This window comes from Dermacentor albipictus, chromosome 3 (assembly GCF_038994185.2).
Source record: "Dermacentor albipictus isolate Rhodes 1998 colony chromosome 3, USDA_Dalb.pri_finalv2, whole genome shotgun sequence".
Taxonomy (NCBI): Eukaryota; Metazoa; Arthropoda; class Arachnida; order Ixodida; family Ixodidae; genus Dermacentor; species Dermacentor albipictus.
In genome coordinates, this window is record NC_091823.1 from 78,597,584 (window position 1) to 78,622,496 (window position 24,913).

General features: G+C 45.3%; 1 protein-coding gene across 1 annotated transcript in view; it reads right to left on the bottom strand.

Annotated features, from left to right (window-relative positions):
• Positions 1-763: 763 nt before the first annotated feature.
• LOC139057424 (cell adhesion molecule Dscam1-like) overlaps positions 764-24,913 on the bottom strand; it is a 105,644-nt gene continuing 81,494 nt past the window's right edge. The window contains exons 11-23 of the mRNA XM_070535650.1: positions 21,861-22,028; positions 21,061-21,131; positions 20,471-20,732; positions 18,797-18,895; positions 17,858-18,043; positions 14,831-15,130; positions 13,541-13,726; positions 12,366-12,691; positions 7,863-7,938; positions 6,438-6,461; positions 4,917-4,980; positions 4,189-4,307; positions 764-1,162 (exon numbers count right to left, since the gene is read on the bottom strand). Coding sequence (XP_070391751.1) covers positions 1,101-1,162; positions 4,189-4,307; positions 4,917-4,980; positions 6,438-6,461; positions 7,863-7,938; positions 12,366-12,691; positions 13,541-13,726; positions 14,831-15,130; positions 17,858-18,043; positions 18,797-18,895; positions 20,471-20,732; positions 21,061-21,131; positions 21,861-22,028 — 1,943 coding nt within the window. The 3' untranslated portion in view covers positions 764-1,100. The remainder of the gene's footprint in view (positions 1,163-4,188; positions 4,308-4,916; positions 4,981-6,437; positions 6,462-7,862; positions 7,939-12,365; positions 12,692-13,540; positions 13,727-14,830; positions 15,131-17,857; positions 18,044-18,796; positions 18,896-20,470; positions 20,733-21,060; positions 21,132-21,860; positions 22,029-24,913) is intronic.

Below are 24,913 nucleotides of genomic sequence, written 5' to 3' on the forward strand. Positions count from 1 at the left end.
TATAAGGTAGTGACCGTGTCATCCGGGAACAAACAGGCATTTGCCTATAATCCGGTCTCAGCAGATGACATTTGAACTGGAAATCGCCTTGCGTGCTGCATACACTGTTGGCGATCCCGGCACCCCTAGCCGCCACAAGACCGTTGACACGCCTTGCGGTCGACGCTCGGGCTATATATATAAAAGAAAGAAAGAAAATAAAAGATTGCAAAGGTGTACACCGAACTCATTCCAGTGTGTTCTTCAGTTTGAAAGAAAATGTGTTACAGGGACTCTTTAGCCAATACTTAACGCAAGAAAGAAATGCAGTATAGGCAATTCTTAGAGGGAACCATCTAGAAGATCACTTGCGCTTCTTACGCGTATCAGGTCCGGTTGATGACGGAAGCAATGTGTACACGCTGTAGAAGCTGGCACAGTGCCACCTTTCGTGGTTCTTCAACTGTACAGCCAGCCTCTTCTGAGGCCTTTAGAAGAACTTAAAGTTGGCCAAGTTGGTATTGACTGCGCGACATGTTTACTGCCAAAAGTGAGGACAGCGCCCGTGTCCTTCCTGTTTTTTCTCGCTGTACTTGTCTTTCGTTAGCAGTAAAGGCGTCTTCTGAGGCCAATCGCATATGAAAATTTGTACATATGGCCCGTTTCCGAGTTCACGCAGCGAACAAGCCTGACTCCGCGCTTGGAAGCCGATCTCTCGCAACTCTTATTCTTCGAATTAACGATGCGCCTTTTCAATGCTTCTCCATGTTTCCTGAGAAATATTTTGTATTTCCATATTCTATACGTCAAATTAAGCGGCATCTTCATTAGATTGTGCTAAACACAACTCCAGCTTGCTAAGGGCGCGTCTAGCGCAATTTAAGCGGGGAGAACTTCGTTTTTTTTGTATGCTCTTGTGGGTGTTTCCTAAACGGAGTGCTGTTGCATAATGGACAGCCGTGGTACAATTATGCGTTATTCAGATGTATATCTATGATGTCTCACTATCATGACAGTATTTCACACCGATGCAATGATCTTCTAAGGCGTTGCAGACCGCTTAGAGTTGGTCTCCATTCTTCGATTTAACACTGTATAAAACAAGGCAGCGGCGGCAAAGTTCAAAACACCTCGGTGAAATGCTTATACGATGACTGATCCTGTTGACTCCTCGCAAGGGTATCTGAAAGAAAGAAAAGGAGGAGGGGTCAGGTTGCACAGAAAAAAATTCGCCGACCACTACGATATTTTCCAATGCAAAATTTGAGCGCAGCTCAGCTGACGCGGACAATCTATGTCGTGCGGCACATTGCAAACGGAGCGAAGTTTGACGCAACTGCCTCGCTAATCCGGAGAGCGCGAGAGGCAGCGCGTGGGTGACGCATGGGCGCGATTCACAGCAGCCGCCGCAGACAGACCTCCGCTCATCCAGCACGTTCTTTCCATATATGCCATCGGTGGACGCACTCGCCGCATGCCCTATGTTTGGCGTCATTGGTGAACACACTACGGCGCGCTACTCTGGCGCCATCTCGTAGCAGTCGTCGCCGCGGAGCCCGTCTTGCGCGATACCACGCTTTTCTTCCCACGCTTTCGCCATATATATGTATACCTTCCTCCTCCGCTCTCCTCCTCGCGCTCTCTTCGCTGTCGCCGTTTTTCATCCCCCGCAGCGCTCCGCGTTCACTCTTTCATCCTCCGTTGCGCTCGTTCGCTCAGTTACGCTGAGGTCGCCGAGGGACACCGACTCTCAATGCAAGAACGGGCGCCTAAGCGCTGCGCTTTAAAAGAGAGAGAGAGAGAGAGGGGGAGAAAATGACCAGCCAAAGCCTTCCTGTGACCCACAATGGACGTCAAAGTCCCTCAAGCAGCTATCTCAGCCACAGTTCAGTTTTTCTGCCGATCGAATCCCTCGCTAACGAGTGGGCACTAGTAGGTTGCCTCGATGCCACTATCAAGGCAACCTATACGCACTGGTGTCACGTGGGGCCCTATAGCGCTCCCAGTCGACCGGATCCCCTGTGTCTCGGCCTAAATTTAGCTGGGAACTTTTTTTTAGAGACCTTCGCAAATATATATTGCACTAAGAGCGTTAAGAAGTCGCTTTTAGGAAGTCTTTCTGCTATTCGTGAACAAGACTTACTGGACAGACACAAATAATCAATATTCACGACAGTAAGCAATATTCACGACAATTAGCAATATTCACGAAGCTCATTATCACTATTCTGGCTTATGCTGCTGACACAAACTTGAAGGCGATCTTTGCCTGACCGCAAGCCGTCTTGTACTTTTTATATTGAAATGAAAATAAAAGAAAGAGATGTAGTGGCCCCATAATGGTGACGGCTACTCGTTTTCGCAAAGTACAATTCCTTCAACGGACGCGCTATTCGAGATTATGGTGGTCAAATTCAGCCTTCGCTTTGATGGAGTACGCGACACAGATTGGGAAAAAGGTCACGAAGTCAACCTTTTAGTTTTAAATGAGCTGATGGTTATTTTTCAGTATTTTGTTAGCCAGCATCATGATAAGGAAATCAACAGCGCGTGTAGTGCGTCGGCAAGTAATGTTGTCGCAGCCGGTAATGTCATGTTTTGTACTTTGTGAGCTTCACAATCCAGCTGCCGAGAGGGTAGATAACTACATCGAACTCTTTAATCCCATCTCCCCGACCCTCCTGGCGCTTAGCCGTGCTCCCGCATGGGGTGCAAAAGATAGTGCCAGCCTTTCCTCCTTTCCCACAAGAACCACTTGTCTCTCTACGTGCCTGCTCGCATCACGCCTCTTCCTGAACAACTGGGCCACCTGTTTTCGTAGAGTCAAATTGACGCAATATCTTGATAACCGACTCCTCTAAGCCTGCACAAATACTGGTTATAAGAATTTTATGAAATGAGTTCTGTCACGTATAGCGATCATCTTAAGCTGTGTAGTGCATATATAAACAGTGAAGCGTATATAAAATATTAACAGACAAGCGTTAATTAATTGTGCCAATTAAATTTAACGTATTTAAATTGTGCTCGTCTGAACAAATTATACATCAGCACTAACGCTGTTATTGTAACTGATATACATTGTTTAGAAAAAGAAACGGGTCGTTCAAAGAACAGCAGCGCACTTTCTGCTGCCAATAGGCTTGAGTCACAGTTTCTTTGTGATACCGAAATGACATTTCTAACCGCATCCACAGAAGAAACGAACTGGTAATGAAAGAAAGCAAAGCGCAGAATATCAAAACACAGCGACGTTTTACAAGTTTGTATTAAGCTTTCGTATTGCCTTTTTTGTTCCTCTTGTGTCCATTTTTTCGTTGCCTCGTTTTTCGAGCCACAGATACTAATAACTCGCTCAACGGCCTAACGTCCGGTAGGTTTTCATTTTACGGTAGGTTTTCATTCATCAAAGGGCTGATTTTAGGCAAATATCTTGACTAATGATGAATGTAAAGAGAAGAAAAATCCCCCCCCCCCCAGAGTTACTAGAACTTGTAGCATATAACATATGTATATATTAGACACCATAGCCTATTCTCACACCTCTCTGATGGTGCCTTGTATACCTACCGATCCCTTAACGCCGTCACGATACTGCGAGCATTACGACAATGTTGACGTTGGTCATTGTGAGAAGGACGACGGGGAGCTTTAAGGATATACTATCCGCCATATTGGGTGTTCTCAGTGTTCTCAACAAATAGCGCCATGAGTATACTCTTTATTTATCTCTACCCGTGACAATATTAATTTCCATCGCTAATGTCACGGCGGCGTCATCGATTTCTGGGTGACTCTTGTGCGGCTTCGCTGTCGCATGTATATTTATAGAGCGGCGCAACTCGCGCCAACGGGCATATGTATCCGCAAAGGATGCCTCGATAGCAGCGCTGTGATGTCGAGACATTCTACTTCGCATATAACATCAATGCGACATTTGACGAGCGCTGCGCGAAATACAGCTAAACAGGTATGGGCCTTGGGTATCTCCGTTCTGAAGGAACAATTCACTTTACTCTGAGCCGGATATTTCGGAAGTGGTATCTCAGATGGCTATGCCGATTAGTGTGGTACTCTCTAAAGCTGTTTTGGCGAAAAAGAGGGAGGAGGGCAATCATTTTATCTTCCCCTCAGCGTAACCCAATTGGCATCAGCGAAAACATTTAACGTGTGTCTCGAATACACAAAATGGTGCACGGATGGACTCACTTTGATTTGACATATGGTATCGAAGCCTATCTCTATCGCATTCGGCCTCTGAGAGCTCATCCATGTCCATCACTTCACCACTCATCAGCACCTCTGGTTTCATGAATTTTCTTGGGCTTCTGTGTAAAGAGACAATGCACAGTGCGAAAGATTTCAATTTTGCAAGTGTGCGCGGGGCGGTGTTAGTCTCAAGAAGAAACCTTTATGGTATTGAGCTCTAAAAACAACAAATATCCAGCTTCAATACGACTTCGTTGACCTTTCGAAGATAGAAATTGAAATACACAGTTTTCTGATATTTATGTATGGAATTTCGAGCGTTATATCGACTCGACAAACCGTAGATTCCATATATTGCTTCAAGAATGCACGACGCAAATGTATCATTTGAGGTCGACAGCTTGCCAGATACTGGTCGCCATTTATGTTTCACGATTTAGAGAGTGGCAACGCTGTGCCTCACTGGAAATAGGTTAGCATAGGCGTAGCATACGAGTTTAAGTAATTGTGTTTTTCGGAACACATCGTTACTTTATTCCGGGGTTGATATGTTTGCTTTCAGAGAGGGAACTGGAAGCATTTAGCAACATTCGCAAATAACTGTGAGGGAGGGTTTGTTTCTCCCGGTAACACTTCTTTGGGAGTCTGAATAAGATGTCCGTACTTGATAGTTTGGTCAATCGTGATATAAAAAAGAAGAAAGAAAGAAGGAACACCCAACTACCTACCTGTAATGTGAAACTTCCTCGCCTCTTGAATACTTGGTCTCGTTGCCGACAAATTCTACAAAATCTGAAAATAGATTTCTTTCTGTTATAATTAATACAATAAAAATTGCGGCAGACCCCATCTCACGATGACTGTTGACGGTAATGCGATTAGCATTCAAGTAATGCGTAGCGACACACCGTATTGCGGATGTCACGTTTTTCTTTAAATATCTGCAGTGGTCATTCTGAGACTTCGGCTACATGCAACAAACACTCTTTTGTATTGGCCCTCTTTACCATGGTATTCGCATAGAAATGTAACCCGTGAGCATGATGGCATGACGACGATAGAATGACGAAGGAGAAATGACGTCAGTGGAACGACAAAGGTGGTATGACAATGCCGGCATAGGGACAATGAGATGACGATTTTGAATGATGATGATAGTATAGCGATGACAGCGTGACTAAGACTGCATGAGGACCATGACATGACGATGGCGTGACGATGATGGTATGACGACAAACGTATGCCGAAGTTGGAATGACCATAACGGTACGACAACGAAGACTTAGTACGACCACGATTGAGACTGCCTGAGGACGATGCAATGATGACGATGGCATGAGAACGGTATCATGACAATGGAATGACGACGACTGTATGACGACGATGGCATGACAAAGAAGGTACCGGAAAGAGTGTGTAAAGACGATGGCGTGACGACGATGGCTTGGCGAAAGTCGGATGTTGAAGCTGAAGTGACGATGGTGAAACGACCACATGCCGTCACGGCGATGGTATGACAACGAATGCATGACGACTGTATGACGATGATGACGTGACGACGACGGAACGACGAGAGTCGGATGACAATGCTGGAGTGATGACGATGCAACGACCACGACGGCATCACGTCCACGAGCACATACCTAGTGGCCCAAGCTACTAGACAGCTTAGACCATTGGGCTGGCGTAGAAAGCGTGAGTACGACGGCAGAACAAGAGCCAGATGACAAAGCTGAAACAACCACGGTGGCATCACGACCAGGACGAGCATATAGCTTGAGGCCTTGTAGACAACTAGGCGTAAGAAACTGACTGACTGGCTGACTGGATGGGTGGATGCTAGAGCTGGAGCTGGGATGGATGGATGCTGGAGCTAGCTAGATGGATGGATGGATGGATGGATGGATGGATGGATGGATGGATGGATGGATGGATGGATGGATGGATGGATGATAGATAGATAGATAGATAGATAGATAGATAGATAGATAGATAGATAGATAGATAGATAGATAGATAGATAGATAGATAGATAGATAGATAGATAGATAGATAGATAGATAGATAGATAGATAGATAGATAGATAGATAGATAGATAGATAGATAGATTTTAAAACATCTGAAGTAGGCATGGAATGCTAAACATGTTAAAAGTAAATGGCTACTATGTCTAAGTAACCAGTCTGCAAGCCATCCCATGTGATGAGACCAATGCGGGAGAAAGGAAAGCAAAACTTTTGTGTCTTACCTGCGTACAAGTCCGTTTCTCCATCTTAAAGAGAAGAAAGAAAACAGACACACACGTGACAACCGAATGACACGCAATGTACTACGAGTCTTTACATGTCAAGCGGCCCGACGTTTTGAACAAAGTTAGCCATAGGCTCCAAAACGGAAGAGATAGAGAGAGAGACACACACAGAGAGAGAGCGAGATAAACGGCGTGGGAAAGGCAAGGAAGTTAACCCGAAAACATTTTGATTTGCTATCCTGCACTGGGAGAAGGGCAAAGGGAAATGAAAGACGGAAAAAATAGCGGAGAGAAACTCCAAAACAACACTTGCAATAGACGTTACAATACGGAGAATGGCGTCAGTTGCGGTGATCAGACGTGAAGATAGAGCTTGCGGGTTTTACACAATAAGTGCATCACAAGCAGGCAGCAGTGAGGGTAGTAAATAAACTTATTCATCTCGCGAGGTGTATAGCAGTTCATGAAGAAGCTAGGTGATGCCAAAAACACAATGACTGAACACGCAGATCATTCGAAGAAAAAAAGGTAATTAGGACGAAGGATGCGCCTTTCTGAAAGGATGCCCTGCAATCAGAATTTAAAGATAACTGAATTTATAGATATTTTAACTAACTTTTTCCAAGCCATTTGTGAAGCAAGAATTGAAATAATAATTCCTTCTTCTCTGCTGTCTTTTCTTTTCCATCGCTTAATTATTGACCATGGCGAACAGCGCATATAACGCGACGCCATGCTTACCTGAAGCTATCTAGCCCAACCTAGAACCCTCGCAAAAGTTGTAGGCCTGTATTTCTTGATTTAAAAAATCGCACTTGGACCAATGAGATCTATTTTGAAACCTTCACACAGAGAATACAAGCACAAGCATATTCAAGTTTATCTGTAGATCATGGCAGTTGCCCCTAAACAAACAAGCGTTGCGTATTTTTAACAACTCTAAGATTCTGCGCTTATCTTATGCAATCACGTCACTCTTTAATCAAATTTGGTGCCTGGTGGCCGATCTTGGCAACGTGCACACTAAAAAAAATAAGCATCAAAATAATATAAAAAGCTAAGCAGTTCAAAACCTGACAATAGAAATTCACAAAACAATCATGTTGAAAGCATCAAGTCGATATGTCCCCGAGGGAACCATTGAATCTGTGCGGCTGGCATCGGACAACACACACACACATATATATATATATATATATATATATATATATATATATATATATATATATATATTGCCTGTGCACTCGTAAAACTCAGCTGTGTATTTGCAAGGTGCGATGCTATAAGCGATGGTGCAGGTGCGGCACTAGGACAAGGACAAAACGCATCTAAGAGTGAAACAAAAATAAAAAAAATATAGAAGCGAAGATGCAGTGCTCTACGGCTGGGATTCTACGTGGGTGAAGTAATCAAAGAGCGTACCTTGATCTAAACTGAACGCCCCTGTGGGAAGCGGTTGCATCCAGAGCCTTGCATAAGCTGTATAGTCTTCACTCTGCTGAAGCAAAGGAGATACCAGAGAGCTACGATTTACCATTCTGTCCTCGCCTATAGTGCCGCACAACTGCGGTATTCTTACGCTGGGATCTAAATGGCTGTTAAGAGGTGCTGTAGTATTTTAGGGCAGAGACCAAGCGAATGCATTAAAGAGTCCCTGCAACGCGCAAGGGAAAGCTTGTTGAGCGTAACCGATGGCATCGTCTCGGTGCGGCGATTTGGTGTACTTCGTTGACAGGACGTGACAAACGAAAGTGTCGCTATGATAATTGGTTAAAAAGCGTGTGCGATTTACGTTCGCACCACATTGTGAATACCGCGAAAAAAGCTGTGGCACTACGTTTTGCAACCATTTTAAGTATTACAGAGTCACGCGCAAACTGTTGCAACCACGGCAGGAACTACGCGCAGCAAACCGAGTACGTTGGCGCGCCAACGCCACCTCGCGGGAGCTATTGGAACCATATAAGTGACGCCATGGCCTCCGAGATCGGACTGTGCGCCGCCCGATTGTGGAAGCCAAGGAAACGCCATAGAACGCCATAAACAGGCTGAGAAGGTTTGACAACCATGGCGCGCCGACTTCCACTAATGTCCTGCTGCTATTGGGTGGTGCCATATGACGTCACGGGGAAGTGAAATGAGCAACTTAAAGCAGCAAAGATTTGTGCGGAGGGTAATTGTCATGTTGCTTGTACTTTGATTTTCCTCGGGCCGATTAATTTGGTTTGGGTGGGTCAATTTTCGTAATTCCGCTTGCTTTATGTTTTATGGCATGCTGAGAAATAGATCTAAAGCAATTATGGCGACCTGAAAACGGGTGGTAGGGTCCTTTTAAGCCCAAGAGACAAACCGAAACATTACGGTCCTTAAAATGTTGAGCCTTATTTCTTTTAGAGCCACTTTTCTTCGAAGCCTCAAATGTTCGTAATTGAGAAACGATGTCGTTCTGCAAATCACACGCTTTTTACACCAGCCGAGGTGTTCCATAAACATCTTCGCACCATCTCCTACGCATTATCTTGTCGAGTTATGAAGTACGTTAATTTCCGATATTTCATACATATTTTACTACGAACTACTATATTAAACCTAGCTGTTAATGGCGTCTTCTCGGTGTTGCCAAACAAGCAATGATAAAAGATAAAGCTTTTCATTCACGAAGTGCCTAGAGTGGTTTATTAGTGTCGTGTGCACAGGGCTCCTTAATTATTATTGCGTTGGAATGAGTCAGCTTATTGGTAAACAGGACAAATATTTGTACAACGATTTACAAATATTTGTACAACGACAAATATTTGTACAACGTCTACGATTCCTTAGTATATAGTACTAAGTCATTCATACCTTTTTGTTTTGTTTGTTTGTAGCCGTTGTCATCATCTGAAGACTGATTATCTTCATAACTACGTCAATGTAGTACTTTCAGCTACTTTGTAAGGTTTCAGATATGTCATGAGCTCGCTTTTGACTAGCCTGTAGTAGATGTTTTGACAAAGCATGGCCTTGTACCGCAGCCAATGAACGAAGTCCGGCTTGACTGGTACGTACAATGACCGAAACTCGTAACTGACGGAAAATTTGAGACACAACGTCATTTTAGCACCATTTCGTTTATTTCTAAATGAGGCCCACATTATCTGCAAAGATGCGTGGCCTCAGTTGCTTTGATACCCGCTCGGCGTGTAATGGCTTCAGCACATCGGTGGGACAAGTCAACGTCAAGTTTCCTGGTTACATTGCGATCGCCAAAAAATTGGTACGACGCTCAAGAATAATCCACATGTAATGCAATAGAAGTTCTTCACGAATATCAAATATGTCTACACAACGAAGAATTTTAAGTAACAGAAAAGTGACTATAATTCACATTAATCACACGTTAAGCGTCAGATGGCCATACAGATTGCGATAACAGCACATGAAGGAAATGCACTACAAGCAACCTTCGAATGTTACTTTGAGTTCGTTTTGAAATAAGAGAATGTGCATATTTCATGAAACCATGCGTTTGTGACAAGCATTAAACGTTACAGATGTAAGCGAATGCATTTACTGATGTGACGCCGATCCTGTAAGGATACCTAGTCTGTGTAAGTCTGTAAATATCTGTAGGAAGTCAGAAACAACTGATGGTACCCTAGCTGCACATTTTCTGCAAGTTTATTTAGTAATCCTAGCAGACACTCGAATTGACTCGTCGTCATGTCAGGTGGCCTGATGCTGAACACATTTAAAACCGAAGGTCTAACTCAGTCATTCTCAACGTAGTCACACCAGCAATTGCTTTCACCGTGGAGCAATAAAGCACAAACACTTGTTGGAAGATTTTTCAGCCTTTATATGAATTTAGACATATATCAGCAGATTCAACCAAGTGTCGTATGCGAAGCTATCGCGTTTTGGACAAACGGGCACATTGATAGTAATGGAAGGCAGACACACAAAAACTGTTCATCTCTCGCATAAAAGGCACAACATTGGCGTATAACTCTAGGTTGCTGAGAGAAATGCAGTCGACAGCGATAATTTCATTGAGCATATGCTTCAACAAGAGCCGCATATATATCACGAAACTATATTGTGACAGTTAACGTGTAAACGAAAGGACGAAGTTACCTTTCATCTCGCGTTGTTGTTATCAGGATTATATATCTAATCGATGTTATAACTTTCAGTAATTGAGGTTTTAAGTCGGCATGAGTCGCCACTTTTCTGCTACGAGGGACATGACTCACGTCTTTAGGGGAATGTCGTGTTCCTGCGACTCTAATATTTGAAGCTCATAATAAGTTATTCACACAGAAGACATCGATAAAGGCCATATGAAGACGTGGACACTATTTGGTTGCCCCTCTTTCGCCCCATCGCCTTTTGACTGATATTATGTTCGTTAACTTACTTACGCGCTTCGCATTGGACGGCAATTTGCCATGCATTGCAACGCGACACCACGAAATGAATTCTTATATCAATGTGGGCACTGACCCTACTACCAGACGGCCTTTCCTGTTGAAAAAGTTACTCAAACTAATAACACGTACAACTGCGTTAATATAAGCTGTAGTAATATATCTGTGCATGAGAGAGTATTAGCTGAGCCAGTCGCTTGTATAACCTTCTATAAACCCCGAACTTCGGTATATCCAACATTAGTTACAGTGCTTAGCGTCCGAAGCAAAGTACAGTGAATTTAAAAAATGGCAACGTGAAAACACATCCTGCAGCATTTCAATGTTCAAGCGCATAGATAAACACAGAACACTGTGCAAATCTTGTTAGGGGCCGCGCGCCAGTGCGTTCTTTCGATCGTGCGCAAAATTTAACACGGTGCCGCTTTTCTATATACATCTGTTAGAACAAATTATTTAATTCAAATTCAATTTTATTAAACGTGGCGTGCGCATACAAGGAGAGGCTTTGCTAGCGCTCACCCTGTTCTTACAGTCACCGAATAAACGTAGAGCTAATGAAATAAGTTTCATTCACTCCTGTTTATTCCAGCCCAGCACCAACCTCGAATGAGTTTTCAAAAGTTCATAAGAGTGGCATCTTAGCCGCATTGGTAGTCCATACTTGCCCTTAGTTACACTTCTTTAAGGAGCATTAAAAAGTACGTCATGTTGTTTGCTTGAAATTTGCTTGAAATTTTCAAGGGAATTTCACCATGTGAATAACAACATTCGATTAACTTGCCGACAAGCCGTTCGCAGGAATGTCCTAATGGTGTCACTCAGTTCTACATAACAAAAAAATTAAGCGAAACTGGATGCATTGTGCCACAGTTTCTCTGGAGTCCGACTTAAAAGCACCCTTGCTTCAGTTATGTTCATCCGTTATCAGTAAGGTTGGCGTTTTTAAACAAAACATGCTTAAGACCAACATGCCGTTGGCATGCTACTGCGCATTACGATGACAAGTTTGGTCAAGACACGAACACGTAAACATAATTACCATTCGAACGCACTTTTCGTTGACCGGCGCGTTAACGTATACAAGCATTATGCATGTCTCGCCTCATTTTCTAGTTGAAGTGTCAATGCAGATGAGACTACAACTTGGCATTTCAACACGCTACACCGTTTCTATCAGCAAACGTGTCGGAGAACCGGCGTTCGCAGTTTCGCAAGCGCGCGACAGAAAAAGAAGTTCCCTTATCGAGTGCCTGCGACAAGTTCGTCCCACTTGTCAACCACTGCATACAATTTCTTTTTCTTTCGCAAAACTTCTCGTACAAAAGAGCACGCACACATACATACATATACACACACACACACAGTCGTGTAACAATGCCACGTCTCAACAAGAATAATAAAAAAAATGAAGAAGAACACAGTGTCTCGGGTCGGGGTTTGCGTGTAGACACGTAAGCAGAACACCCGCGGCTACGTCCTTCGGTTACGTCCTGGTGCAGAGCAGTTCGGGTACCTGTTTGGGCCTGAGCGGCACGTCGTACAGGTGCGTCCTGTTGCCGCCGTAGCGCGTCCGCTGCAGCGTGCCGCCGCCGCTGCCGAAGTCGCCGCCGCCTGCCGACGCCAGCCGCCGTCCGGGCGACGCGCACGACGACATCTCTCCGGCGACCATCGCCGACGACGCGGCCGCCGAGACCTGCGTGGTGGCGTACGGCGACGGGTAGTAGAGCGGCTCGCGCTGCGCGGCGCCTTCGTCTCCGGACGAGTCGCAGAAGTGCTGCTTGTCCTTGGGGTAGGCCGACATGGACATGCTGTCCGTCTTGCGCACCGACTCGCTCGAATCTGCGAGCGAGGAGGTTAGAACGACAGAAAGCTGAGCTGGTTGGTAGGGATTCATTATGCAAAAAAGAGTTGAGGCGTGGAGACAGGACACAAGAGTAGAGAAGTGGACAACACGAACGCCGACTTCAGTTGATAGTCGGTGTTCGTGTTGTCCACTTCTCTGTACTCTTGTGTCCTGTCTGCACGCCTCACATCTTTTTTGCATAATGAGCTCGAAGGGTAGGGGGAAGTGATTACGGCAAGGAGAAGAAAGACTGCGCGGTGGCTGCACTGCTTTGCAGTCTCACTCGGCGAAGCGCCAGCCGTAATGCGGGAAGAACGAGCGCGAACATAAGGTAGGAGAAAGGAGGCGTAACTGAGGGAGCACGGCACTAGACTGGCCCAAGAGTGACGATTGTTTTGTGTGCAGGGCCGATACAATACAGACATTGCGTAGCGACTAACGTGATAATTTGTGTTTCTCGAATACGCTGTTATTAAGGTCTTTAAATATGTAGAGGCAAAACGAGTCGAAGATGCCTGAAAGCAGACGAGAATTTGGCTACATGAGCAGCATAAGCACCAGCGCTACCACCGACCGTGTTAGTTAATGCGCGAATACGATACACTTCTACAATAAACAAATGAAGCTACTCAAGTTATTTCCATAAGCAGATTGAGACAGTTTAGAAGTGCAGTTCTCGTGTTCTTGTTCCCAGCCTTTATCCCGCTTTCTTGTGCTTGAAAGAACCATAAAGCAGACAAAGAACATAATCGTAGTTTAAGTATTACAAGGCTGTTGGATCCACTACCAGTTAGGCGTTACCTTTACAGTGGGCTAACCTATCGGCATTGCTCTCGGCTACTCACATATGTGCTGCGTGTGGCACGTGTCGTAGACGTTCTCGCGCCTGCGCAGCACTAGCACGACGCCCACGACCAGGCAGATGACGAGCACCACGACCACCGCGCAGGCCACGGGCACCAGCACGGCAGGGTCGCGAAACAGGGACCCGCCGCTCTCCTGGGACTGAGCCGCCAGGGGCGCCACCGTTGCTGGAACGGATCGCGACACGGATGTAAGCGAGCGAGGTTCGTTTCTCCAGCCGAAGTGTTCCACCAGAAGCGCGTTTACCGCTGCTGTTTCTTCCGCAACACACACAACGTCAGAGGGTGTCAGACACACGTGTGAGGCGCCGGACAGCATCCGCGGTAGTATTACCTCCGTCCGAGGCTCCGAGCCCATTGTCGTGGGGTCTTCCACGATCCTAATGACATGGCGATCTAAAATTCTTTACGACTCGCCTACAAACTTACCATACGCTCTACAACAGGAGTTGTTAGCCACTATACGTTACCTAATGAAACACGGCTGACGCACAAGTTGCCCGATCGATGGGTATGAAAGGCCTAAGCGATTTGCCCTGCCCTCTGGTCATGGTTACGCCAAATTATTTGTATCTCGGACAACTTCGGGGTACACTTGAATGCAGTGCAATGCAAGATTAGAGCCTGTCATAGGGTTCATACCGTTGAATTGCTCTCACAGCCTATATAGTGTTAAAGCTGCGAGCTGTTTGGCCTATGTACAATTTGACGCACGACGGCGTTTGACAGTACAATAAATTTGTTCATCGAGCAAAACGGAGCAAGTGCAATACAGACAAATAAAGTATCATTGCCTGAGTGATACTGAAACATGGATTGACAAAAGCTTTCTAATACATTCTTTAAAAGCTTTACCAAGCGATTTTCGTGGTTAATTCGTCCTATTTATAATAAACAGTGGTCGAACAAGGGATGTATCGGGCTGGAGCCAAAGTGTTAACACGGGGTCATGCACTCGGTCGTTAGGGCGCTTTCATCAGGGCTCTGATAAAGACCCCCTTGTCGAAACGTTCAGAAGTCGCTATATAAGCTACGTTGCATTTCTATAGCGTTTTTATTGCCGTCAGTACACTTGCTCTTGAGCTTCAGTTGAATCTCATATGCGATTCTGAGACATTCCTTGTTCGACCAGTGTCGATCTCTCGAGGTCTCAACTTTCTGCACGAACCACCGTCTTGTTTGGATTCGTGCTATTGTGTTTATACATTTATGCAGTGTTCGTATTACATTCACTGGGGACATGCACGCGAATCGCGGTGTCTCCTGACTCACCTCCGCTGAGAGTGAGCGTGGCAATGCGGTACTCGACTTCAGTGGCGCTGGCGTCGTTGTACGCGGACACCATGATGTCATACCACGTGCCGGGCGCCAGGTCGGGCAGCGTGACGGGCGACTGCGCCATCTGTATGTTGTTGGAGAGCAGGATCCAGTCCTGCTGCATGTGCGGCTTGTACTGGAGCACGAAGAAGGTGATGGGGCAGCCGCCGTCGCTCCAGCCGTCCAGGTTCACAGAGATGCACGTCGAGTTGGCCGAAAGGACATTCTGGGTTTTGTCCTGAGGTGGGACCGGACCTGGGGTGTCCGAGGAGGAAGAAGAAACGCTGTCATTATAAAGGGGAAGCCTAATTACGCTGTTTGCTATGTCACCCAGGGCTTGGTTTGCGATTGTTCGTTTCTTTTATTATTTATTGCTGTGTGTAGTGTTAATCTCCTGCTGTGGTAAATCCCGCTCATCAGTATGAGCCATGCTTTCAGCCTACAAGTACAAAAAAACAAAAACAAGACAAGCTCTAACCCGTGGCTAATTTCAATTTTCTTATTCTAGTACACGCGGAACGCAAACGTGCTCTATAAACCGTACACTGATCCGATTTAAACTAGATGTGTTTCATTTGCGAGAGAAATGTGATTTCTACCGGTTGCAGGAATCTGAATTTCAATTTCGTGCACTATTTTCATTACGAAAAGTGCCGAGAAATAAAAAAAATCCGAGGACACCTAAGCACTTCTTATGAGTTGTGAATTCGAAAGCATTAACGTCCAGTTGAACGCCGCTGAGAGTTTTCTCGAGTTTTGTGCTGCGAGTAATGTACCATAGCGGTGTTGCCCGAACCAGCAAGCAGCAGCAGCTTGCGGTGCCAGCGCCGCATGCCACCCACGTCCTGTGCGATGGGAGACGCAGCAAGCAGCCGCGACCCCCAAGGCCGGCAAGCGCACGCAGCAGCTAAGCGCAGTGGGGGTGGGAGAGAGGGAGAGAAAGATACAGACCACACGCCGGCGTCCGAAAGCGAGAGCGAGGGTGACGTGGCGTCTCGGCAATGCCCTCTCCCCTCATGCAACAATTGACGCGCTGTAGTGGCAGCAGGAGTTCTCTTTCGCCATATCTACTCCGTCGAGGCGCTTTCGTGACGTGGCGTCGCAGCCAACGAAAATTTAGGTGTCGTTTCGCTGCTGCAGATGACAGACGCCGGCTTTTTCGCTCAACGGGCTATTTGATGCTTTCGCATCAAAACCATATATAGATAAGTACAGAATCGGAAAATCTGCAGCTCCGTAGCTTTCCACCATGAACAGATAGCAGAATTGTGCGAGCTGCATCTATCAGAACATTGGAAGCGGACGAATATTATGCATTAGTTTTATGCTTACGCGAAATCATTATACCTTTAATAGATGTCCGATCAGTGTATACTCTATCAAGTTTGTTCTGCTTTGTGCAGGTTGTCGAAGTGCTATATATATTTTTTTACTTAGCTACGTAGTTATAAGATTGACGATTCAAATTTAAAACATTTTCTGATAGCAAAATCTGCAAAAGAATGATAGCATAAATAAAATATCCACTCCCAGTAAAGCGATATATGACCGCTTGTAGCTCCACCTATTCAGGGCCGAAAGAAATCACCTAATCTAGGCACTTCACCGGAAACACCGCAGGGGTTTTATTTATTTATTTATTTACACTTTACCTACATCGCCACAAGGCATTGCGCAGGGGAGGGGGCGGACGGGCATGGATCACTACATACAATATAGCAATAGATTGTTGTACAAGATATATATCTAAAAGAAAACACGCAAATCACGTGAAATTCTGTAGAATATACAAAATTACCTCAAACATACCTCAAACATAATAATTACATTGTTGTTGACATTATTGATGTCGACCTTATCATAGGGAACAGAAGAGTTCATTATTAGGGTGGAGGCTAGGGCGAGTTGTTCGTGGTTCATAACGTACGCTACGTAAACACCGCAGTTCATTATTACTTTTGTTAACAATATCGTCTGGGAGCCGCTTTCATTCTTGTATTGTTTCTGCGAAGAACATAGTACCAAAAGTCTGCATTTTGAGTGAGTATTCTGAAATTTGAAATCAATTAAATTCAGAATTAATTTCTGAAATCAATTATCTCGACGAAGCGAGACGTACGTCGGTTCTGAGAGATATTCTTGGGGATTAATGTCATTCTTACTATAATAAGTATTAGCAGAAATTTAAGCCTAAGTTTCGGCCTTCTTGTTGTTCATGGCTGCCATCCCAATGTCCTTTTCATTTCAGAACTACTTGAATATCAGTTATAGTTATTACTTACAAATCTAGCTGATTGAATTTGTCCTTTTTCGAGGCTATTGATGAGATGCTACTGATGAGGATACCAAATTACACAAGCCTAATCTAAAATGAATTTTACATACAAAACGTAAAGCGTTTGCGTTGAACTTGGCTCCGACTAGTCAGAAGAAAGAAAAAGAAAGCTTCGCAATTAAAATACATCCCTCTCCTTTTTCACTGTCATTTACATTATCTTGCCATATCTGCGTACGATAAGGATTTTACGCAAAATATGTCCGGTAACCGTGTGTTGAAATTCGCAAGGTACATTACCAGTTTGTACGTATCACCCGAAGCACTAGGGCCTACAACCTGCTGCGCCAATCATGTCGGAGAGTTTGAATCAGCGTGTGTCACAAAAGTTCATTAGTTCATAGGTCACGGGGGTGACGATCTTTTTCAGGGGAAGAAAAAACGCTCTGACTAAACATCTATATAAGTCCCCACAAAAGGATATTTCCGGTAAAGACAGGCAGCTATATTATTCGGATAAGTTCTGCCACATAAGTGCAATCTTTAATTGGACAACACCGCGACCACCGTTCCGTTATCGCCCCTTTCGTTACCGTTAACGGCCGGTGCTCAAGCGCCGTCGGGTCACCGAAACGGTCTTACGTAAAATAATTTTTATGGATGTGGACCGAGCTCAGTGTGCAATGATTGTGTCGTTTGTATCTCACCTCTTCCTGTGGTCTCGGCGCTGACCGTTTCACTTGGTGCTCCCCTCCCTGCCGAGTTGAAGGCGGTGATGGTTATCTGGTAGTGGTTGCCGCAGATCAGGTTTGTCAGCAGGTGCTTGCTCAACTTGGAGTTCACCTGCGTCTCTTGCCACTCCCCGTACTCGCTCTTGTAATGCACCACATATCCTGAAATACAAGGGCGTACAGAATGTGAACGTAGGTTTTCGTGGTGCATGGAATTCGAGTACACAAGTCGAGCTATGTTGGCTACTTTGAGCGTCCTTGGCGCCATTTTAGGTGTGATCGCGCTTGTCGCACCTTATCACTCATGGCGGACGTCTCAAGGCTCGAGTCTTACTGATAACCAAGGCGTGATTACTTTTAGTAATATCCCAATACGAACTTTCGTGGTAGCAAAATCAAAGCCAACGGTGGTGATATAAAAGGCGTAAATATCAGATGTAGTCGAGCTGGTGTTTAATGAAGTGCTTGTGCTTCTCGAATTGCTAACGCTGTCTTCGCTTTAATTTGTTACGTATCTCGGGAAAGATATTTCTATCCGTTTGGTAATTAGGGCGTAAGAGGAGTTGCAACGCTTGTGTGGTTCAGGACGTCGATATACCTTGCAACTAAACGCGGCAGTGTACAAAAATAGCTAAGTTATAACACTAAATAACATAGACACCACCACGGGAGTGCGCCCAGTCTGCGCGCTAGCTATCAAGTACTTATACGGTCAAAAGTTGAGTATAAATTAGAAAAAGAAGAGGAAGAAAGGAAACTAAAAACAAACAGAAACTACAAGGAAGCCACCACAACAAATGAAATTATACTTAACGTAAATAAGACAGGCTGAAAGAATATACATTCACACTGGTACTGAATGTGAAATAAAGTTATAGAACGTGCTCGAAAGATTGAGCCAGTGCTGGTGCTAACCTGTAATAGGCGTCTCGCTAGCCTCGGTAAACTTCCATTCCAGTTCGAGCGTAGAGGACGACTTCGAGGTAACGAACAGCTGAGGTGCCGGTGGGGGATCTGCGGGCACACAGACAAAAAGCCAGACGACGCAAATCTCGCAACGTAGTGACTGCAATGAGAGAGTTTGAAAGTATAAAAGTGCAGACAACTGTGATAACACCGTACGTCAACAAGATCTTTATGCGTTATGTTTCCCAACACTTTTCTCCTTTGTGCAACAATGACACGTGAGTCACCTATTTTGCCACGACAAGAATAAGTTGTTGAACGAATTATTTGTGGAGAAGTAAACGAAGCTCGCGAAAACCACCTATGTGAGGACGCATCGTTTAGCTTATTCACTTTACATGGTGGAACTCTCGCTAGAAGAAAAAATGAAAAAAAGAATCCACATTTTTCTGACGTAATGTACCACTTTAAGCGTATAGATATGCCTTCGCGATCCGAAGTCCCAATGGGCCACTGAACTTTCTACATGCGCAGCGTAAATGCGCTGTAGCGCTGCCAGAAATGAAAATGAGATTACGCGCACCACGAATTAAGTAGGGTGGAGGAATGACCAGGAAGCTTCTTGCTAATACCTTTTTTTTTTAAGGTCATAGTTACGTAACAAAGTGTGCTGCTGAGTTACAAGTATGTAAAGACCACCTTTGTGAACTTGCGATGACAAGATGCAAAAGAGGCCTAACAGAGACACACTGTACTGGAGCGGCCGTCACTACTGCATTTCAAACACCATTCAATAGGCCTAGTAGACAAATGGTGCAGTTACCACAATGAAGATAACCCAAATTTTGTTATCCGTTCGCTGCTTGTTCTTCCTCAGTTTTATCCCTTTTGCCATGGTTTTCACAGCGACTACTGCATTGTCTGGTATCGTGCTGGGTCCTTTAAGTCCAAAGGGTTTCAAGGCTGGGTCTCCTAGCGAGGTTCCGTAAAGCATCCGCAACGGATAACGATGTCAGCTGCACCACAATTCTGTACCACGTGGAAAGATGGCAAGAAACTACATTTCGCAGCCGCACGTCTACACGTCATAGGCAGCAGACAGCCTCGCTTGACTTCTTTCACCCGGTTGACGGTTTACGACTGATTTGCACAGCGTACCTCAGCGTGACGCCTTGCATGCGGAGCGAGCGCTACTGCGGTGGCGAGGGACGAACGCTGTACTGCACGTAATTACCACGAGCATCGCGGGGCGATGGTATTTCCAGGCACGGAAGAAAAGTTGGCAGGTTCGGCGCCAGCTGTAGCCCATAGAGCTGTTCGCTGTAAAGACCTAGCATATAGAGAATCACATCAGAAGCACGAAGGGTGCATGGTGCGGCACCTTCACAGGGACTGTGAATAAATCTTCATAACGAAAAAACAAAATAATTAAATTTAAATGAAGGATCGCTGGTTGACCCACTTTCATGGCTGTGGGTCCCGCGATGGTGTATCACCAGATGGGGCGACACACAACTACTCGTCAAGTCAACATGTCTTCTCTAAAGCGACCTCTCCACGCACACATTCCAGCAGCCTGAGCTGTTGGCTTTGCGCATTCCGGTAACCTCAAGCTGCCCCAAGTGCCTCCTCCCACGAAGGCGCACGTTATGCCTTAATATGCTCGTTTACTGTTGCACTCACCGAATTCGAGCGTCTGAACCGTGGCCTCTTCGGACAAGGGGCCCGCGCCCTTGTTGTTGAAGGCCTGCACTACCACGGCGTACTGGGTGTGCCTCCGCAGACCGCGGATCTCGTACTCCTGCTCCTTCTTCTCGGCGACCGCCTCGTGTTCGCTGTCGTCCAGCTTGACCGTTTGGAACTGGAAGGTCTCCCTCGTGTTTATCGGTCTGTAGCCCACGTGAAAGCCCTTCAGCTTTCCGTGGTAAGTCGCCTGCAGCGGCGGCTGAAAGCAGTGGAACGAAAGGAGGAAAATCGTCGTCGCCATTCCAATTCCGCGACTTTGATGGTGCTCGGTTTGATCCGAACAGCCATTCGGTCATTGGTCACGAGAATAGTTTTGATGATTTGGTGAAATGAAGGCGCTTTGACCACTGCTAAGTATAAGTACACGCAGGGCCCCGTAACAATGAATAACAGCTATAAATGCGTAACTTATTTGACTGATTCACTCGGGGTGTTTGTTATTTGCATTGCTTAATTGGGTACAATAATGACCAATAGGATGCAATAAAATTGTCGAGGTACAATAATTGATTTGCTTTGCTACTCACCTTCCACCGCACGTGGATAGTCTTTGAGCTTGTTGCCGTGACCCTGACTTCGTACGGAGAACCGGACGGAGCTGAAAGCAAACAGATGAAGTGAACTTTTCGTCCCTGCATCTAGTCTGGGAAGGAAGGACGAGGTAACGGATGGGTGGCGCTTCGGCATCACATCACCAAACATCACCTGTGCGGGCATCGGGGCTTTCTTTTTCACCTTTATACTGCCTGATAGTTCCCGTTTTCCCTTTTCCATCCCCTTGCAAATATTTCTCATTTTCTTTTCACAAGCCACAGGGTACCACGCTCCCTTTTGCATATATTATCTTCACATCCTGCTCTTGCGAGAATAGTTGTCACTATTTGGTCTATTTGGCTCACATCAATAGTGCACTCTTGACACACACTGCACGTAAAGGGACAAAACTGACGACATTCTCGTATATACCGTGTTGCGTCATTCCTTGATGTGGCGGCTAATGTAGATGTACACACTGGTAAACTTAGGCAAAGAAATATAGACGCTGAAAGAATAAGTAAATGAAGTGCTGAAAATATGCTGTGGCTTCGTAGCATTATGATAAGTCTGGGATGCGCCTTTTTACGTAACTGTTCTATAATCAGTCTCAACCAGGCGAGCTTTCGCCGTACCCTCGACTTCATAAGCATACTTTGTTCTAATGCTCTACAGGAAAAGTTGTGTCCCAAAGCGATAAAGTATATTATTGCCAGCAAATGAGCAAGCGCGTTATGATGCATCATAATAAAATAGAACTGCGCCGTGTGAGGCTCAAGTTGAGTAGTGATACCTTCTTCGTCAGTGGACACCCGCACTTCCTCGCTGGGACCGGATTTTCCGACTGCGTTTTCGGCCACGATTCGAAGTATGTAGGACGTCCCGGGAGTGAGGCCGGTGAGTGTGGCGCGGTTGCTAGGTGTCCCGGTACGCATGCTCATGGGCGCCGATGTCACCTTGTCTTTAAGGAAGAAAAGAAAGCAGCTCACTTGAGCATCGCGGGCTAACACAAGCCACGAACAGCTACGGTAAAACCGGAGCGGCATTCTCGTTTGTTCCCCCCAGGGTCAGTTTGTTCGTTCTTGCAGCATAGGCCTCCGAGATCGGGTCGTGCTCGCCCAAGCCTGACCTACAATCATGGCTCTTGCTTGTGCGCAGCCCGATCTAGGATGTCATGGCTGCAGGTTAAACTTGTGGCGCATTCGACTGGTCTATCAGAGCGCTCTGAAGACAGTAAGTAAGTCGCGTAAGATAGGAACTAAGCCTTACTGCGGGCACAACAAGGCTCTAACGGTGATGGTGAAGTCGTATTATTACTATATACTAGACCCATTTAGTCTAGCAAATAATACTTTTTTTAGAAGCGTCAGCGTGCTCTGGAACAGCCAGTCAAATATGCCACTGGTGTTCCTATTTATTTGTGGTGCCTTTCTTGAAGCCTCTCGTGTGTCAGATGTGCCTCAGAGATGTGTAACGGCGCAAAATTTTACTCGATACAAGTTATACTCGGTATTCGTGAGGACTCGTATCACCTTGAATGAATGCTTTTGCTTGCCATATGAATATTCACACAAAAGGAAAGGGGGCGGGGGCAGAGAGAGAAAGGACGCGAAGGTGTGCGTCGGAATCTCGGAGGCAACAGCCATTCATTCACTGCGTGCATGCTTGTTTGCACCAATACACAGCGCTATAACAAACACAGACCTGAATAAGGCGCCTAGTGTTTTGCGTCGTGCTGGACAAGTTCGTATGTGCATGAAGCTGCGATTAATGAGTATAAACATGCACATCAGTGGCACCCTGTTCAAGGTATATAGACATCGCCACTCTAATACATCTTTTTTTTTTTTCATGAAGTAACGTTTAGGTGCGCGGCACCCCGTTGGTGCAATTGGCATTCTGTTGAAGTTCCTCTGGTCAAGCGACTATTTGAACTACTGTGACACAACTGCGTTCATTTATATCTCCCTGTGTGTGCTAATCTCCCTCTCTTTCTATATGTGTGCATTTTTTTCTTTTTTCTTTCTGTCTCCCCTCACCTCTTCCCGAGTGCAGGGTAGCAAAGCGTACACATATCTTCCGGTTAACCTCCTTGCCATTTCGCATCTCATTTATCTCTCTGTCTTTCTCTCTTTCTCTGTCAGTGCGCTCGAAAGCAATATTTGGGATAGAAAGAGACAGAGAAAATGATAAATGAGTAGCAGGGAGGCTAACCAGGACTGAGTCCGGCTGGCTACTCTACACTGGGGGAAGGTATAAGAATGCAAATGGGAGGCGTGCTTTCCTTTCGTCTAATCGACTTTCTCTGGCATAGCCAACTAACGTGCGCTGAAAGTTATTCACAACGTCTCATAGAATGTTACAGTCTTTAACGGATCAGCCGCAAACGAGACAGTTCAATATAAAAGCCAAAAATGAAAAGTTTTCGGATATATGGCACATACACATGCTATTTATATCCCCTTAAAAAGATGCGCAGCTCACGACACAGTTCAAATTAACCATGCTAATATCGCGTACAAGAAGTTCTGAATTTGTTGTTCTTGTTTAAATACTTCCTTCTGATATTCGTTTTTTTTGTGGTTGTTATCAATGGTCAGTGAACGAAAAGCAATAGCTCTAACACAAGGCCTTTAGGAGAATTTTACGGTGTACAACGACACACTTATAAAAATTTCACGTCACTACAGTCCTGCGTAACAGGTGTGTTAACTCGCATGTTGCTTAGCCTCGCAAAGCTTAAAATGTTTCTTATTTCGTAGTATGCATACCAAGACATGCGTACTCATATTTTTTGCGCATCATTAGTTGCCAATTGTAGGTAACAAAGCCAAATGCACTCAGTTATTTGACATTGGTTACAGAGGCCCGCTGTTGGAACTACAGATAAAGGCTTCCGGTTAAAGAGGGCCTGGGTACAATGTTATACCAATGCTGATAAAACAAAATTAATTCAATAAATAGCATCTACCAAAAGAAGGCACAGGTTGGCAAAGGAAAAGCTATGGTACAATAGCCTTTACGAGTGAAATAAGTAAGCCAAGCTAGCCATTGGTACAATTACGATGGAACGCTTATTTAAATGTATGCATTCAAAGTGGTCTCTTTTCGTAGAAATGCTGATCAGCGGCCAGCGTCTTCCTCACTGTCTCATTCTGAAGAATGACGGAGTGGCCAACGTCCATATTTAAGAATCGTGCTTGCGAACGATGTGCTTTGTCCGAATATGGGTCCAGGAACGTAAGTTCACTATTTCGGCGTCTGTTTTGCCAAGACGCACGTATTTAAGGCACGTGGTCGTGACGCCGTCCTGGTCGTTCCATCGTGGTCATTCCAGCTTCGTCATTGCCGTTATGCCGTCATCGGCAATGACGGCATAACGGCCCAGTGGCCCAAGTTGTCGAATTGCTTGGCCCACTAGGTATGCGCTCGCGGTCGTGACGCGGTCATTGTCGTTGCATCGTTGTCAATTCAGTTTCGTCATCCGACTCTCTTCATGCCGTCGCCGTCCCGCTGTCACCTTACCATCGTCATCACTTCAAAAATGTCATCCCATTGTCGTCCATGCCATCGTTTTTATATACCACCTACGTCGTTAAATCAACGTCCTTCCTTCTTCGTCATTTTATAGTAATGATGATGTCGCCATTCCATAGCGATTACGCTGGCGTTGTAATTGCGCCTTCATCACACAGTCGCTGTCATACATTTGTCGTTCCATCGTTGCAATTCCAGCTTCGTCATAAGGTTGTCGTCGTACAGTCGTCGACAGGCCATAATTCTCACACAGACTTTGTGATACAGTCGTCGTCATGCACATTGTCATTATTCCATTGTCCTTATGTG